Genomic DNA, 19,404 nt, shown 5'->3' with positions numbered 1-19,404 from the left:
GTGGTGGTTATGGTGATGGTGGCGTTGGTGATGATGGTGGTGATGATTGTGGTGGTTATGGTGGTGGTGATGACGGTGGTGGTGAAGATGATTGTGGTGATGACGGTGGTGCTGATGGTGATGACGATGGTGATGATGATTATGATGGTGATGATGATTGTGGTGATGATTATGATGATGGTGATGATGATTGTGAGGAGCGTAGCGGTTCGCGCGCTATGCTACGAACCCGGCCACCCGAGTTCGATTCCCGCTCTCACGGCCACCAACACCACCAGTGACGATTATCTCTGAACCGGTGCTGGGCCCTCCCCTAGGTCGACTCAGCCTCAAATGAGCACCTGGTGCGGTGTGTAGTAAACCTCGCCACTGGGGGAGACAAAGGCGGCCGGGCGTGGTGCTGGCCACCCACCCCCTCGTGTGCCACAGTGGCAGCCTTCATCGGTGCTGCTACTTGCTAACAGCACTTGCCCCAACAGTCTGTCGAGGCTACACGGGGGAACTTTGTCTTTGGTCTCTGTAGAACCGCATGCGGCTCTTTAAGCTAAAGGGGCAAACTTCGTGACCCTTACTGATATGTAGATGATGAGGGACCACCTTTTCTCGTATTCACCACCACTTGCAAATGTGGCTCTTTGGAATTGTGAGTTTTGCTCACCGAATTCTAACACCACACACGCAAAATGTCTCACAGGGCGACATCTGGTCGAGACGGGAGAGGGCAACACTTTTCCACCGACTGTCCACGTGAGAGTTTGATGTGTTTGAAATACTGAGTTTGCTCACCGAATTCGAACACCACACACACAGAATGTCTCACAGGGCGACATCTGGTCGAGACGCAGCTAGTTTTTTTATTTTACTAGTCAATAGAACTTCATTTGTAACAGGTACAATCTTGATTTGAAGCTTTCGTGACTGCAGGAATCCATACTCTTTGGTTCTTTCGGTAAAGTCACGTAGGTAGAACAATAAAATAAATCACGACGTTTCGGGCGTAACACAAGCGTCCATCAGGTGGGAAAGGGAAGGACCTCTAAGCTTCCCCACCTGATGACGGACGCTCGTGTTGCGCCCGAAACGTCGTGATTAAAATTTTTTATACCTACGTGACTTTAACGAAAGAACAAAAGAACAGGTACAATGTTTGAAATCGGGAAAAGCCTGGAGCACTCACCCCTGGCAGCGGATCCAGATGCAGATTTCTAAAGCAAAACTCCATAGCCATGTGTAAAGTCACGTGTGTTTTCTGGCTCTCGGACATATGAAGATGTATGTTGGTAAGCGGCTTGTAGGGTCAGGAAGTTTGGCCACCCCTGGATTATACAACCGCGACAGGGCAAAACATACGGACCGAGCACAAGCAGCGGGTAAGAGTGCAGGATATTTATTTTAAAGGGTTCGGTGCAGAGGTCCACATAAATAAGTTCGAATCATTATAGTTGTTGCAGAGAATGTGAAACTTGAAGGGGAAGCAGCACAGGAGTTGCATATGAACACTTTGATGTAGCCATGTTGAACACAATTTCAGATGAGGACCGAGTGGGTCAAATTTGAGATGCAGAATCAAATTTATTCGAGTAATAACCCATTGAGAAATATCGCTCTTTTTCAAATGTGACTCAGCCAACAGACACGTTAACAAGAGATGCATGCTGGGACTTGAAACGTGCACAAGATAGCTCACTCCGGTTTCACGTCACATCGAAAAAGATCAAATAAAGACGCCTTCCCAGAATACAGTCACAGGTGCACAAAAATACTCAAGGGCAATACATAATAATCAGATGTAAAAATAATATGCACGTATAGCAAACTATTGTACATTAATCAGTGTGCTTATTTCTGGACCCAAGCAGCCTGGAACTTTGAATACTAGATTTATGATGAGTATCTGCACACCACTCCCAACAATTACATGATTATAGACATTTATCTTTTTTTTTTACCCAGAATTACCTCCCGTAGTCTCAGCCCTTTTATTTCAAGAGGGTCCTGCATTGGAATGTTTGACCGAATCCCTTAATAAGTGGCGTGTAGAAGTACCCAAACAAAACACACACGAGGGCAGGGCTTGACACTCAGAAATTTTAACACGTTAACAAGTACTCATTGATATACATCCATTTCCTACTACACCTACAATACCTGGCATTCCTAGGCAGTCTCGTATTCAAGTGCGAATCAGAATCAACCTTGCTTGGCTTCCGAGATCAGGCAAGATCGAAAGCGTTGAGGATGATTTGGTCGTAGATTATGACTGGTCACATTTAGGGGAACACGATTTGATTCGAGAAGCTAGGGTGGTATCAATGTACACACTCTCCCAATTTATATTGATATTACTGCATATAGATAAAAACTAATTAAAAATGTATACACACAATTGCATGTATCAGTACCCTAAAAATAATAGTTTTTGAAATGTCACATGCATATTGAATATCTTGTACTGCTGCAGATGCAAAACATGCGTCTACACGTCACTTGAGTCACTTGTAACAGACACTCTTGCAAAGTGATGAGCAAAATGCTTCCAATACTTGAACGCCAATATGCTGCGTGCATTTTCACTGATTAACGCGACACTGCAGAGCCGAACCGCACCATCAGAAGGCCTTTTTTCGCCTCTCCCTGGACACGACCTCTCCTCCTTTATTCAGGTACAAGAGGCCAATCAGCATGGCCACAAGTGACGAACCTAGGGGGACAAGCCAGACAGATGTCAGCTGTATTCATGCTAAGTGTGTGTTTTTTAGGTCACGTGTGAGCCATGCATAACTTGCAACTTTAAAGCCATTTCGGGGATTCTGCCATGGTGTATGCAAAGTTTGGCACACTGAACTTGTCGGTACAACTTTCTTAAACACGCCCTCCTCCTCTGTCCAAGCAGAAGTATGAATGGGTTCACCACAGCATCGGCAGGTTGCGTGTGGTGGGATAAAGCGATGGCATTTTCATCACTTCCCAGATGTCTGGCCAGTCAAATATCGATTTAAAGCTTTCGTGACTGCAGGGATTCATCTTCTCGGTTCTTTCGGTAAAATCACGCAGAATGGAAATAATAAAATAATAAAAATAAAACATAAAATAATATATTATCTTTTATTATGTTTTATAAAATAATAAAAATAAAACATAATAAAATTATATATAATATATAATTGTTTTATTTTTATTATTTTATTATTTCCATTCTGCGTGACTTTACCGAAAGAACCAAGAAGAAGTAAAATATCATGGAGGCACAATAGAGCCACTTTTAGTGATGGCCCTTCAGCCAGCAGTGGCATGAGCAAGCAATTACTCACTCAGGATGTCAAATGGCTCTTCACCCTAATGCACAGACTTTTAATGCTTGCCTTGTACACTCATTCAGCAAACATTGCAAGGCTTATTCAGTGATTGGAGAGTTGCAGCGTATTTTACTTTGAGCTAAACGACCCCTTGCTTATTATACGTGAGCGATAAAAGTAGTTAGTGTGCGGGAACTCAACGGATTTTTGCAGCATCACAAGATCGCGAGAGATGGCAAAAAATTTGCTTGGTGAGGCCTACACGACTGATGATGATGGTAAAGAACAGACTTTGGTGTTGAGATCGTACCGGCCACAATCAGCGGGGCAGCCAAGCCTACGGTGAGCAGCGCTGTGTTGTACACAAATGCTTCTGACAGGAAGTGGCCCAGAGCTAGCACAAATGTGCTCAGGCACACGAGGTAAAGCCTTTTGGGAAAGAAACAAGGAACAACGCAACGTGCAGATGTTAAAACCGCGCAAGTGCAATGCAAAGTGTGCATTGACTCCGACTTGCCTTATCTAGTCAGTTTCATTTCCAGCAATGACAGTAAAATGCTTGTATATGTAAATGTTTAAAGTGTAATTCACCTGATTTAAATCTTTCGTGACTGCAGGGATTTATATTCTTGGTTCTTTCGGTAAAGTCACGTAGAAGGGAAAAAATAAAATAACAAAAATATCAAACATAAAAATTCTCACGACGCTTCGACTGCAACACAGTCGAAACGTCATGAGAATTTTATTGCGTTATATTTGTGTTAATATTTTTTTTCCCTTCTACGTGACTTTACAGTAAGAACCAAGAATATGTAATTCACCTGTATTACTTAAGCGTTATTCAATATTTTGTTATTTAATCTATAATCGTTATATTTGAAATCTATTTAAAATATTGTGTAGTTAAAATTGCATGATGTAACCCATGTCGCCCTTGCAAAAGAGGCAATTATGTTCCATGTGGCTCAATGGGTTTATGCCATTTCCTGGTGATTAAATAAAGGATACAAATATGAGAAACACACTTAAGTCAGTTCAAGTATGGTCATCTGGATTAGGCCATGTGTTGGGCATATCTTCTCTCCCAATTTTGCCATTAACTTTTTTATTTTACCAGGTAAGGCCCACTGAGCTATATAGCTCGTTTTTAAATTATAGCTCAAAGTGGCTTATCATGTGGAAATATATAGTTGCCAAATACTCTAAGCACATGTTTCTTAAGGTCGAGGAGGACCAGGCGAAAAATCTACGTGACCACGGGGAGAACATGCAAACACCAAATAAACAGGCGTCAAGGTTTGAGATCAAACCCACAACCAGGCGAGGGAGTTAACATCTCACCACAACGGCACCACACTATTACGGGCATCAGATTTATTTGGATACAACATTTAATCACAGACGTAATATCGTGGCAAAACATAACCTGCTCAGAAATGAACGCTCACTCACGATTTATTGGTGATGTCAATGGCGCAAGCTAGGCGGACGATCGAAGACAGCAACGTCCACACCCCGTATGCTCGTGCGTGCAACCCGTTCACTAGGTTGGGAGCAGCGGCAGACATAACAGCAGTGGCAGGAATATCAGGAGGTGTTTGAATATGGCAAGGGCAGTGTGGGAGGCATATTGAGACAGAGAACGTGATTAGCTGAGCCAAACCAGTGTAGGCTTTTTCGGTTGTGCTGTATAACTCTCATTTGCTTTTGGGTTGTAACCAGAGTTGTTCGGCACAATGTCTGACGTTTCGCTCCAGCTACCGGGAGCTTCTTGAGGACCGGCACTGCCCAGCCACGCTGGTCAGTGCCAGTTGATCAAAGTAGGGCGCAGACTTGGCAGGACAGTACAGTACGAAAATCGAATTTGCGGTCGTCTGCTGCCCACCACGTAGGCCTGCAGCCTCTGAAAACCTGCTGTAATAATTTCAACTTATAACGCCCACAGTCTCCACCCTCAAAGAGAACGACCCAATGATGCGATAAGCCAGACATGCGGGAAGGGAGCCACACCCGGTGAGCTGGTGGCAACAGTTGCCCAAGCTCTACAGTCCTCTCCATATTAAAGATGTTGTCCGCCAATTAATGAGCATTTACATGTGGGAGGAAACCGAAGCACACGGTGGAAACCCACGTGTGCGAGACGGAAACACTCTACCCTATGCAGACGGAACAGGTTGAATCCACATTTTGCTGTTCTGCCTTCTCCTGGCGAGCCAGGACATGACTCCATCTCGACACTCACGGGAGGGGAGATTCACAAAACATTTGTGCGATCCACCAATCTCCACCTCTGTGCAGGATTAGAGGTGTTGCACCACTATGCACAGCAGTCCTCAATCCAAGCACTAGCCAGGCCGAAATTGGTTTTCTGAAATCCAAAGAGATCGGATGCATTGGCGGGTGATTTAGTCACGCTGTATGAAAGGACAAGAAAGTGACAGAGTGGCCGTGGCATACCCATGTTGGGGCTTCCCGTGTAGAGGTGCGTGCTGAGAAAGCTGTGGTTGCGGAACGTCTGAATCGTGTTGCCGAAGGCCATGAGCGCCACGATGAGAAGCCACGCCCGCAGGACAGACAGCACGCGACCTGGTCCCTCCCCGGCCATGATGCCTCAGCTCTTCGCACGCGGTCTCTGAGGGCACACACAAAAGAGCCGGGGTGGTGACACGGCCCAGCGGTAGCCCGTACGCCACTTGCCGCAGAACTTCTTGGTTTGAATCCGACAGCCCGCTCTGGTTACAACTGCGGGTATAAATAACGTCCGCTTCACAAGTGGACGTAAAAAAAATCTCCTGACGTCGTTCGGAACAAATAGGCCCATTGTGTTCCGGCGTAACGCTCCGAATGTGAAATATTGCAAGTTACTCAATTGGGATTACACATTGCAACCATCGCTCGCTGCTGGCAGACTCTGTCCGTCGGTGAAACATAGCACCTTCGTGACGATGCAAATACCAAATATACAAAATTATTATTAATCAGGTCATAACCCATCGGAGAGGAAAAAACAGTTAGATCGGTTCACCAGCCGTGAAAATCTGGGATGTGAGCAGGGCTAAGAGAAAGACATGGCTGATGGGGAAAGAGTCACCAGTGCAACATGTACATACACAGGAAATTAGTCAATCCACTGCTGAATTACTGCACAAAAATCCATCACATTACATTTCGTTCAACTCTTCACTTGGTTTAATTCGAGTTCTGAGAATATATTGGTTCGACTGTCATGCGGCGAACATTAACGTAGAGCGGGTGCTGCTCTCTACACTGTACTTCGTTGAATCAAGTGTCACTTGAAGGTAGCTGTGGGATATCCACTTCCGCGGGGCGTTTTCAAACACGGGGAGGGGGGGGGGGTAGAGCACTGCTCTCCAAGATTTCCAAATTAATTATTTGTCTCGGGACATGGCGCTGATAATCACAATCCGAATATAATTGGGGGGAAAATATAAACTGTGATAATGATATCATTACGGAGAGGAGGCATGCATTTATATGTTTACAAAAATGTCACCTTTATTTGACAATTACCGGTAATAATTCTTCTAGTAATAATAATAGGGTTTTCCCCCTTTTTTCTGGCAACAAAACTGACACCTTTTTTACAAGGAGTCATGTCTGCATTAACCACAATACTTGCAGTCAAATGCAAGCAAAAACACACACTATGATAATATATGATGCATTGTCCTTGAAACTGATTGGTCCACACCAAGGGACGGCTTTCTTTTGAGCCTCGACCCAATTGGTGCTCGACCAGAGGACGTCGAAAGCCAGTTGTACTGAATTTTATAATTTAAAAAAATACAAATAAAGGGCCCTCCACTGGAGGCAGCATCTCGCTAATAAATCAACCCGTAAAAACAAAGTTTTTCACTATAAATCCTTTATATGCGTGGCGGCTAGAGTCCTCTCGTCCTCTGGCTTGAGATGGCTGCCACCTATGGGTCAGATGATTGCCTGCCACCATTAAGCAATTGGTAATTAAATATAAAAAAAAATTTACCTAAAAAGTGTGGAGAACAGGTCTGTCTCCTCGACAGACCTGTTCTCCACCTAAGGACGGCTGCTTGCGTTGTGGCCGAAACGTCGTGAGAATTATTTTATTGTTTTATTGTTTTATTATTTCCAGTCTACGTGACTTTACCGAAAGAACCAAGAAGATGAATCCCTCCAGTGACGAAAGCTTTAAATCGAAATTTTATATTAACGTGTTTAAGCAAACGGACTATCGAACTCATCTGAAAGGCCAATGTAGATCAATTATTATCGAGGCATCACCACCCCCACCACGTTTCCTATGCGTACATTGTCAGTAGACCCCTCCATGCGTACGGACTGAATGTATGCCCCTCTACCACTCCGCTTGCCTGTCAACCCATTCACAATGCTGGGTGGGACAATAGGTGGAACAAGTCACGGGCGTGCTGCAACCACCATCGCCTTTCAGCACCGTCTCCTCCCACCTACCAGAGGTCGCAACCGGGTACCCGATACCCGTACCCTACCCGATACCCGGCTACCCGTACCCGGCCGGGTACGGGTAGCCGTTTGCGACCCTTGTGCGGCCGGGTACGGGTACGGGTAGGCCGTGAGTCACTGGTGAGTCACCGTTTGTCACTCATTTCCCAACGTCTTGTCTCTTTACACAATTCAAGTTCCTAGAATCAACCCACCCGCGCCTGCAACATGGCTTCATCCCAGAGGTCGCAATCAGGTACCCGATACCCGTACCTTACCCGTACCCGGCCGAGTACGGGTAGAGTACGGGTACGGCCGGGTACGGGTACCCGTTTGCGACCCTGGTGCGGCCGGGTACGGGTAAGGAATCAAAACCCGTTTGCGACCTCTGGCACCAAACCCATCACGCGATCACGAATTGTTCAGCAACAATGTTGTACGGTACCTCTGCGTTCCCGTTCCGGCCGGAGTGGGCCCCCGAGGTGATTGAAGAAGGAGGAGGAGGGTGAGGGATGTGAGAGATGGAGGAGGAGGATGGAGGAGGAGGAGGGAACGATGGTCTCATCCGCCCCTTCAGTGGGTGGCGTGGCCGCCCCACGCCAATAGTGGGGCAGCCTTCGTCAGCCGCCGCGTTGTCAATAAAGTTATACAAAACCAAAGACAAAGATCCCCCGGGTAGCCTTCGCAGGTTGGGGGGGGCAAGTGCTGTTAGCGAGTCGCTAGGGGGTGCAGTGGCCAGCGACCACGCCCGACCGCCTTTGTCTTCCCGGTGCTGATGTTTATAGGGGCCGTCCATAAATGACGTCACGCGATTTTTGACGAGTTTTGACCCCCACCCCCCCTTCGTCACACGGCGTCACAAAAAGTCAGACCCCCCCCCCCTCAAATATGACGTCACAAAGCTCTGCACCCCCCCCCCCCCCAAAAAAAAACATGCTTCAAATCGCTTTAAACTATTTTCATTGTAGTGCGTATTTAATATGGCGCTGCACTCTGATGTTGTAGGAGAAAACATTTCTTTAAAAGTCTATTTAGTTACGCGTTGTCTATATTTATCTAAAATTGCGCATTTTGATGTGACGTCACATTTCTCACCCCCCCTTCGTCACAAATGTCTGACCCCCCCCCCAAGGTGCGTGACGTCATTTATGGACGGCCCCTAAAACCTAATTCAATTGTTTCATATCCTCTACTGTATTACACCCGCAAGCCTCTTAACGTTATGGGCAACAGGGGGCAGTGTAACACCAATGTATAAAGTTGTGTACACTGCAGTGGTGAAGTATGGTCAATTAACCCCTAAACCGACATGGCGTGTGGAGGAGGCCTTTATCCAGCAGTGGATTAACACACGTCTGTGCTGCCAATGTTTGTGTTACATTACGTCACATCATCGCATTGCCGATTACATTATAGTCTATTGCATGTCATGGTTTAAGTTTCAATGTTATACTGGTAGGAACCTCCTGGTTACACCAGCCCACAGGGGATTATTGTGTCCGTCGTGCAGGGAGGGGCTGGGTGGGGAGAGGAGGGTGGGGAGTGGCTGGGTGGGGAGGGGCTGGGTGGGGAGGGGCTGGGCTAGGTGGAGGGAGCTGGTAGGAACGTTGGGTTGCTCGGTCAATGGCCAGGGTCAACGGCGGCGTGGTGTATTCCGCAAATATGCCCCACTGTGAGGGCGGGCACAAGCCGGCGTGAGTAGGTTAAACGTTGAGTTTTATAAGGGCACCACGGGGTGACCAGCCCCTCCCCACCCAGCCCCACCCCTCCCACCCCCCACCCAGCCTCACCCTCCCCACCCTCCCCACCCAACCCCTCCCCGCCCTCCCCACCCAGCCCCTCCCCACCCTCCCCTCCCCACCCAGCTCCTCCCTCCCCACCAAGCCCCTCCCTGCACGACGGACACAATAATCCCCATGTGGGCTGGTGTAACCAGGAGGTTCCTTCCAGTATGATTACAATCTGTAACAGCGCATTTTGTCTTCAGAAAACGCAAAAGCCCATGAAGTTCTTTAAGAACTGCATTGGGTTAACCTGCCTTAGGCCATCGTGAAAATATATTTTATTTTAAGCAAATGTGATCTACTGACAGGCACCAATGATATCGTGGGATCTTTTTTGCCAGTATCAAAGTATGAAAAATAAGAATAGCTTTCACCCTTTCTGGCAATACAACAGCAGATGTTATGATGTTCACACGCCAAATAGATCACTTTGACACCAATGAGACAATTTCTGACCGGTTTAGTCCCTATTAATACAGCATAGCTCAGTGGGCCTTACCTGGTAAAATAAATATGATTATTTTAATTACCTCGTCTGGTGAAATAAAAAAAGTTATTTGTCTAATAGTCAGTTATTTAAATTACCTCGCCTGGTAAAATAAAATAAAAAAAATTGCGAATAGTTAAATGTTAAATTAACTTACCTGGTAAAAAAATAATAATAATGCATAGTTAAATGTTAAATAACCTGACCTGGTAAAATACAATAAAGTGAATAGTGCAATGTTAAATGACCTAACCTGGTGGAAAAAAAAATGTGTTAGTGAATATTAAAATGTTACATAACATGACCTGGTAAAATAAAACAAAAAGTCAGTGAACAATAAAATGTGAAATAACCCGACCTGGTAAAATAAAATCAAAATAGTTATTGTACAGTTAAATGACCTTATCTGCAAACAAAAAATAAAAAACAATGAGTGAACATTTAAATGTTAAATAACCTGACCTGGTAAAATAAATAAATAAATAAAAGTTAGAGAACAATTGAAATGACCTTACCTGGTAAAATAAATTTTTTAAAAAAACTTAGTGAATATTTAAATGTTAAATGCCCTCAACCTCACGCAAGATGGCGTGGCGGAGCTTCACTTTGGCGGTCGAGGACGCGAGCTCCGAGCCCCGCCTCGTCGTGCGGGCAACGCCTCCACCTCGCCCGCCTCTCCCCCATCTCCTCCCTCCCTTCCTTCCACCACCTTTGCTCTTCCTCCTCCTCCTCCATCACCCAACCCTCTCGCCTCCTCTTTCCTTCCATCCATCCACCACCTGTGCTTTCCCCCCTCCATCATCACCAAATTCCTCACGCCACCCACCCCCCCATCTCATCCCTCCCTTCCCATCCACCACATTTTGCTCTTCCTCCTCCATCATCACCATCCGTCCTCTCCGCTCCACTTTCGATCCGCTTGCAACCCAGAACAACCTCCCCCAAGTCCTCGCGAATGCCGAACACGCGAGTCAGTCGCGAAATCTTCGGCGAGACCGCCGAAGGTCTCGCCGTAGAGCGCTTCACGCTCCGCGCTGCCGACGGAGGACTCGTGGTCAAGGTGCTGAGCCTCGGGGGGATCCTCCAGGGCCTGGAGGTGCCGGGCAAGGTGGGCCCTCCCGTGGACGTGGTGCTGGGGTTCCCCTCCATACACGGTGAGGGATGCACGAGGCCTACCAACGGTGGTGTTGGTGGTGGCGGTGGTGGTGTTGGTGGTGGCGGTGGTGTTGGTGGTGGCGGTGGTGGTGGTGTTGGTGGTGGCGGTGGTGGTGGTGGTGTTGGTGGTGTTGGTGGTGGCGGTGGTGGTGGTGGTGGTGGTGGTGTTGGTGGTGGCGGTGGTGGTGGTGTTGGTGGTGGTGTTGGTGGTGGCGGTGGTGGTGTTGGTGGTGGCGGTGGTGGTGGTGTTGGTGGTGGCGGTGGTGGTGGTGGCTTCCATCCACGCGGGGTGTTTTTTTTAAGTGCGCTTTGCTTTGACCGTGGCCTTGAAAGTGAAGGGTGGTTTTTTTTTATGTGTGTATAAAATAGACGACGTTCAGGGCAATGGGCCTCCTTGAGGAGGGCGTAAGTATTCTAGAAAACTGTGGCCTTGAAGGTTTAAGAGTGTGAAATAGACGTTCAGTGAAATGGGCCTTCCTGAGGAGGGCATTGAATTCAAGAACATTGGCCTTGAAAGTGAAGGGTGTTTTTTTAAATGTGTGTGAGTAGACGACGTTCAAGGCAATGGGCCTCCTTGAGGAGCGCATACGTATTCGAGAACACTGTGGCCTTGAAGGTTTAAGGGTGTGAAATAGACGTTCAGTGCAATGGGCCTTCCTGAGGAGGGCATTGAATTCAAGGACACTGGCATTGAAAATGAAGGGTGTGTGTATATATGTGTATGAAATAGGCGACGTTCAGGGCCATGGGCCTTCTTGAGGAGGGCATACGAACTCAAGACACACTGTGGCCTTGAAAGGAAATGATTTCGTATGAAATAAGCAACGTTCAATGGCAATGGGCCTTCCTCTCTTCACAGCCCTCGAATTGGCACGTCTCATGGTCTTAGCCTTGCTTAAACCACCAAACTCAAAGGAGATGCGAAGCGTGTGGTCATCCCTTACGAAATAAGTGGTCAAGCGCTCAGGTTTGGCTGGCTTTTGTGGAGGACATGTCATAAACGAACTCTAAACTAAAACATATTGAATGCTAAAAAGATTGAATGACGATGTGGATATGCTGTCGTCTCTATCGTACATTCTACTAAATAGCTTTCATCTTAAGAATATAGATAGAACTTATACTGCGTCTTGTATACTCGCACCTTGAGCTGCTTTGTTTGTTTTCTTGATACTGTTCAAATGTATACATTATAAATGCATACAGCATAGATTGTAAGTTTTACATGTACGTGTCATAACGTGTCTGCTATGTATGTTTAAAGTCTATTTTACCAGGTAAGGCCCACCACTGAGCTATATAGCTCTTATTTCAGAAGCTATCACAAATGATAGCTCAACTAAGTGGCTTATCGTGTGGAAATTTATAGCGGACAAATACTCTACGTTTCTAAATTGACACCGCCAACAGCATCGCTGCGAATGCGATGGTCCATCCTGAGGGACTTTCCAGGTAAAATACTTAAATCAGTGTTATTCACTAATTTTTATAGTTGGTGGGGGGGCACTTTCGCCGATAAGACATCATCAGTGTGTGAGGGCCACCACACATTAGGAACCATTGTTGGGTTTTGACGGCAACACGATGATGATGGGGGTGTTTTCACATTTGTGTATTGTCGGGGGCGGCACTAAAGTCCACCTGGTGCCGCCACTAGCCCGCGGGCCTTGCAATGAAGAACACTGACTTCAATGAAAAATCATTTTAAAAAGCGAGGTCACGCTACAGGCTGAATTGGATGTACGATTAGCACAGTTGGCTAAGTATGGTGTGAAAGAAGTTCAACATACTGTACCCGAATGTTGCAGGATACCTGGAGAAGCACCCATACTTTGGCGCCGTGGTGGGTCGGGTCGCAAATAGGATTGCGGCCGGTCGGTTTGCGGTGGACGGGAAGGATTACACCCTCGCCATCAACAATGGCCCCAACAGCCTACACGGTGGCATCGTCGGCTTTGACAAGGCAAGCGAGGGGATATGCCGTCTTCGGCAGTTAGTTCCTTTCGGGGTCTAGCTCTCCGACGTGTTTTACGGGTTGGTTGCCGCCGTGTTGTGTCCGGCACGTCTTGACGTTTCCCTCCGCGTGTTGGGAAGCCTCTTTGGAAGTTGAACTGTGCTAGAAGAAGCTCCCCCAGCTCGTGGATTGAGAAACACGCTGATCGTCGTGCGTAAGAAACACGCGTTATTAAACCCGAAAACACAACGGAGAGCGGGAACGGCGCCGCTCCCAAAGCCTGCACAGTGATTGCTTTCTTCTCTGCCCATATGCACATTATATTTACACGTTATTTAAAAAAAAATCATTCGCACAAAATAGCAAATGCTGAATATCAACATTTCAACAGTATGTGTTATACATTTAATGTTATAGTAATCTGGGTTTGGCTGGGCCACCAGAACTGGGCATTTGCCTGGTAAACCAGTCGTGGATTCGAGGCACTTTATACTCTAGTCTACTTAAATGATTGGACAGCTGATTTAATAGAGGTTTAAGTAATGCTAAGTGTGAAGAGGTGGCTGAATTAACAACTGAGCTAACATTGCTGAGATGCGGAGTTGGACTCTGAGTTTCAGCCAGCCGTGACTAAACAAGTGTGGCGGTTTTATTGGAGGAAGTTGCGTTGCAGTGGTTAGCACTCTGGTTTTATATATCCAGTGACCTCGGTTTAATTCCTTGCCTTATCTAACATCAGATTTTAGTGATATCTGAACTGGTCCCGGGCCACCCCCTATTTTTCACAAAGCCGCGTTAACCGTTGCGGTTGAACCATGATCAAACAACTCCCATGACAAACACTGGACTCGGGCCTCCCCATGCTGTGCAGATCGTGGGGGTTTATTTGACCCAAGGCACATCGCGCTGGTACGTGTGGACTGATAAAGGAGGTGGGTGTAGATGTTACAGCTTAGTACAACAAAATCGATATTCCTGTACTGCTGACAGTGTGGCCAATATTGGTATTTTTCCATAATAGTTTTTTTTGGGTTAGATCGTGTAAATATATAAATGTGTCGTTAAAACCCGCCATCACCCGATACAGCCAACTAGTAAGGGTTGTCACGTAAACAGAACATGCCAATTTGTCACTAGTACAGCACACCGGTGTGTTGAAGAGCCAAGCCACAGCATTTACAATCTGGCATGTTCTGTTTACGTGACAACCCTGACTAGTTGGCTGTGTCGGGTGGTGGCGGGTTTGAACGACACACATATTTACGCGATCTAACCGAAAAAAAACCTCTTATGGTTGATATTGGCCGCGAAAGCCTACGTGTTCAACGTTGGTATTTCTATCCGAGAGTTTGTGTCAAACAACGGAAGACGCACAAAACCAGACTGCGGAGCCTCGTACCATCCCCCTCTCCTCTGCCGGTGCGGTGCATCCACAGGCCGTGTGGTTGGCAGAGCAGCTGGAGGACGGAGTGCGTCTCACACACACGAGTCCCGACGGGGACGAGGGATACCCCGGCGCCCTGAGCGCCACCGTCACGTACCGCTTGGTGGACAACAAGCTGTCCATCAACTACCGAGCCACGACCACGCGCACCACGCCCATCAACCTCACCAACCATGCCTACTTCAATCTGGCTGGGCAGGTGACCTCACTGACGCGAATGGCGTGGCGCTGACACACACATAAACGGCACTGTACAGTTTGGCCCAAATGCATATTCTATATATATTCATTGGCGGCAGTTGAAAGTTGGGAATGCCTTATCTGCCTGCCCTCTGTCCACCCAGCATTATAAATGGGTGCCCCACAGAATGTTATGTGGTTGGCTAAAGTGTGGGTATGCTCACCTTGTTACATACAAGGTGTCTGGCCAGTGTGGAAGAGTAGGCCAAAGTAATCTCTCGGGCAGCTCTGGAGCTCCCTGTCGTGGTGGCCCTTCTGCCAGCAGTGGCATGAACAAGATAATTGTCGGGGTGCGTGTTTTAGTGTTAACGTTAAATATGCGCAGCTGCATAAAGTGAAAATCACACTTCTGATCTTTTTGTATGTATGTTGAAATTCTTTCGCGCCGTACGTAGCCAACCATGCTAATCGGCTTAGGGGTCAGAGTATTGACCCAGCACTATGGAGATGTTAGATGCAGTGCTGGGTTGCTACCCATGATTCAAATGGATTTTAATATTTTTATTTTCCCAGTCTGGTTACCAGCAAATTACAAACATAAACCATCACATTCTCTCTGGTTTTTAACGTAATGCAAGCTCTTGTCTATATTTTAAAAAATTCTAACTCTTATTAATATCCATTTGATGGCCGGATGATGAACAATTCCCTATGGAGCAGAGGGTATGTTAACAAATGAAAGAACGTGCAAAATCTGTACAATGTGATCTAAAGAAAGGGCAAATGAGCAAAACATTTCTTAGTACCATATGGTTTAACACCTTTTATTGGCCTATGGTTTTTGCAGGGCTCGCCTGATATATACGACCACGAGGTCACGATTATGGCTGAAGAATATTTACCTGTGGACGACAACGTCATCCCCACTGGTAAGCACACAGATTAACCCAAGTGCGCCACTAGTGTAAAGTTCAGATTTTTGTCTCGGCGAACGTTAATTTTCTTTCCGATTTTTTTTTTTTTTTTAGTGCCCAGTGTCCCCCATTGCCACCGTTATTGCTTTACAATGAGTTTTTATACAAAATGAGCAGTCAAGATGGGAATTATACCCTAAATGCGGTCTGGAACATGCATCACAAGCTATTTTGATGTGGTAAAGCCACGGACCTTGCCGAATGTCCCCTGGCTCGCCAAGACGAGCAGACGATAATAAAAGCATCTGTTACTCCAAGCTTTGCATATTTCCTGAACTTGTTTGTTTCCTCTGGAAGGCGAGGTGGCGGCGGTAAAGGACACGCCCTTTGACCTTCGCTCTCCCGTGATTCTGCGGGATCGGCTGCCACAGCTTCCCGGTGATGGCTTTGACCACAACTTCTGCTTGAGCCAGAGCGGGGAGCGACAGACATGCGCCAGGTGAACGAAGTCTTCATTTGGAGAAAATGTATCAAAATGTTGGCCAAAGTTTGGCGAATTACCCAACGTTAAATTCGTAGGGCCCTTGCGATGTTGTTATCCAACCATGTCAAAGCGCTTTACAAGAATTAAAAATGGTACATTAGTATTGGCCGATGGGGAAAAGGGATGGGATTTGAGTGTTGGGAGAGGGGAAGGGATGGCAAGGAAGGGTGATAGGAGCAGGGGAGGGGCGAGGTTAGGAAGGACGGGAATGGCTAAGGACAGGCAGTAGTAGAGAGATACACGATTGAAAAAAAATATCTTAAGGGAGGAATGAAAAATGGTCAGTGAAGTTGCACGTTTGATGTGGATTGGGAGTTTATTCCAATGGAGGGGAGCCAGGAGGGAAACGGAGCGGAAACATGACTGAGTACACGGAGGTGGGGTGGGGTGTGAGCTTCTTTCTCACCGTACATCGCCAACCGTGCTAATGGGGGAGGACAACAAACAAAACGCAAAAAACAGTTTGCGTGCATTTTGTGTCGCTGTCACGCTCTTCGCCTGTTGAAACTGCTGTGACATGGGGTGTTTTCTCAGGGCTTGCCATGCAGGCAGGGGGTGTGTGATGACGGTGGAGACCACGCAGCCCGGTGTGCAGTTTTACACGGCCAACTTCCTGGACGGCTCCCTCCAAGGGAAGGACGGTTGTACCTACCCCCGCCACTCGGCCTTCTGCCTCGAGACACAGAACTGGCCCGACGCAGTCAATAAGGTGAGCTGGGTACTCGGCCGGGAGAAGGGTTCCCTTCCCTTTTGGTCTCCGGCTTCGTATTTCATAATCGGAATCATTATTTAGACTGGGGGAATCCTATGAGCTGTAAAGCTCTTTTTTTCACAGATGTCCAGGAGGGGCGGGTAAGAACGTTACAACAACAAACGCAATATAAAAACACGATAGTGCTAAGTACAAGAAAGGTAAACAAATCACCCAAACACGTACAAACACAAAACTAAACCATTCCCATCCTACCAGGCACAGCCCGCTGAGGAATTAAATTATTTTTCAAAAGCGACCTGGACATAAATGATAGCTCAACAACATGGCTCATCATTTGGACATTTATAGCCGCAAAATAAACTAAACGGCCTCAACGCATGCTTCTAAATGTGGAGGGAAAACCCAGAGGACCCGGAGTAAGAATCCACGTGGCCACGGGGAGAACATCCAAACTCCAAACATAATGCTTTTAAGGCCACTGTGGCACACCCGCCTGTACCCCGGATCCTCTTGGCCCCGATATTTCAAAAATTCAGGGATGGAGGGGGGTGGGCTCAGATGGTTACAACAACAAACAATACAAACACACGATAGGAGTGGAAGGTATAGGAAAGGTAAGCAGATCAATAAAAAAAATCTGCAAATAATACGAAACAATTTTATTTTTTTATCTTACCAGGTAAAGCCCACGGAACTACGTAGCCCTCTTTCAAAGGTGGCCTAGCCATAAATAATAGCGCAACAAACAATTGGCAAGTCGCTTTTGGTGGGGGGGGGGGTAAGGCTTTTGGCATTCCCTCTTCCAACATGTCTGGGCAGTGTGGAAAATTCGGCCGAAAAGTCCTCGAGGCAGGCCCTCTAGAGCTCCCTCCAGTGGAGGCCCTTCCACCAGCAGTGGTGGAAGCAAGCAATGTGCAGGGCTGAACCTTCGCAAACACCTTAAGGGTCCAACGACGCACGAACTGGATTGAGCTCCGATTTAAAGCTTTCGTGACTGCAGGGATTCATCTTCTTGGTTGGTTTCCCTTCTACGTGACTTTACCGAAAGAACCAAGAATATTCTGGGGAACGTTAAACCCTTGATTCTTGCGTGCACGCAAAGTCGCAAATTGCGTTCCGCGAGCTCAATCCATCTTCTTGGTTCTTTCGGTAAAGTCACGTAGAAGGGAAATAATAAAATATTAAAAATAAAACATAAAGACAGTTTTCTCGAAAGACCTGTTCTTCACCTGAGGGACGGCTGCTCGCGTTGCGGCCGAAACGTCGTGAGAATTATTTTATTATGTTTTATTTTTATTATTTTATTATTTCCCTTCTACGTGACTTTACCGAAAGAACCAAGAAGATGGATTGAGCTCGCGGAACGCAATTTGGGACTTTGCGTGCGAGTAAGAATCAAGGGTTTAACGTTCCCCAGAATATTCTTGGTTCTTTCGGTAAAGTCACGTAGAAGGGAAACCAACCAAGCATACGAATCCTTGCAGTCACGAAAGCTTTAAATCAAAAGTTCCCCAGAATCTTTAAAAACGAGTCCATAGCAGCGGTTAAATTTCGATTTAAAGCTTTCGTGACTGCAGGGATTCATCTTCTTGGTTCTTTCGGTAAAGTCACTTAGAAGGGAAGTAATAAAATAATAAAAAATTATTTTATATTCTTTTATTATGTTTTATTATTGTATTATTTTATTACTTCCCTTCTACGTGACTTTACCGAAAGAACCAAGAAGATGAGTCCATAGTATTTTACCATGCGTCGCCACAAGTAACATTTCATGGAATCGTCTGGGAGGGGAAATGCCTATGTTGTTGTTGCGAGATGTTTCTAGGATCTAATTGGTCGTGTGTGCGCGTTTCGTTTTGTTGTCTCTACAGCCCAACTTCCCCAATGCCCTGCTGAGACCAGGAGAGGAATACAACCACACCACGTGGTTCACATTCACAGTCTCACCATAACCACCCAAGAAACAAGCACCTTAATTAGTGCAATCCTGTCACATAACAATGCACAGAATATCTCTTATAATAAAAACATGTAATTGCGTATGAACTTAAGAAAATTAATTGTTAAAAGTGTAACATTTTGTAAATGTATTGCTCCGTAAAATAAATATCACGTGACAATTGCATGCCGCTTTGCTGTGAATTTAACTTGGCTCCCAATACAAATGCTGAATCAAATTAAAAATCGCATTCGCCATCTTACACATCTTACCTGGACTCCCTCTTATCTCTACTCGCCTCCACACACTCTCCTGTCATCTCATTATACTTCCCTTCATGCACTCTCCTACCTCTCATCTCACTACTCACCTCCACACACCCTCCTATCTCTGATCGCTTCTATTTCCCATCATGCACTCTCGCACCACTCATAACCATTCTCCACGCACTGTCAATTTAATCTGCTCCACTCTGCGCATGCATCCTATATCTCTCATCTCACTCCCCCTTCATGCACTCTCCTACCTCTC

General features: G+C 46.4%; 2 protein-coding genes across 2 annotated transcripts; one reads left to right on the top strand and one right to left on the bottom strand.

The window, feature by feature from the left end:
* Positions 1-1,371: 1,371 nt before the first annotated feature.
* Positions 1,372-8,361, bottom strand: ERG28 (ergosterol biosynthesis 28 homolog). The gene is made up of 5 exons (XM_078616850.1): positions 8,203-8,361; positions 5,754-5,928; positions 4,749-4,839; positions 3,607-3,725; positions 1,372-2,701 (listed from the first exon to the last, which is right to left on the bottom strand). The coding sequence occupies exons 2-5, from the start codon at positions 5,899-5,901 to the stop codon at positions 2,610-2,612; spliced, it is 450 nt and encodes a 149-aa protein (XP_078472976.1). The 5' UTR covers positions 5,902-5,928; positions 8,203-8,361; the 3' UTR covers positions 1,372-2,609.
* Positions 8,362-10,675: 2,314 nt separating this feature from the next.
* GALM (galactose mutarotase) lies at positions 10,676-19,057 on the top strand. Its single transcript, XM_078616991.1, has 7 exons — positions 10,676-11,182; positions 12,992-13,146; positions 14,574-14,780; positions 15,609-15,690; positions 16,033-16,174; positions 16,754-16,928; positions 18,806-19,057. Exons 1-7 carry the CDS (start codon positions 10,984-10,986, stop codon positions 18,884-18,886), a joined length of 1,041 nt encoding a protein of 346 aa, XP_078473117.1. The 5' UTR covers positions 10,676-10,983; the 3' UTR covers positions 18,887-19,057.
* Positions 19,058-19,404: the final 347 nt, after the last annotated feature.

The sequence above is a fragment of the Lampetra planeri genome, chromosome 52 (genome assembly GCF_965212315.1).
Source record: "Lampetra planeri chromosome 52, kcLamPlan1.2.h2, whole genome shotgun sequence".
NCBI lineage: Eukaryota > Metazoa > Chordata > Hyperoartia > Petromyzontiformes > Petromyzontidae > Lampetra > Lampetra planeri.
This window is presented reverse-complemented; position numbering and strand designations above follow the sequence as displayed.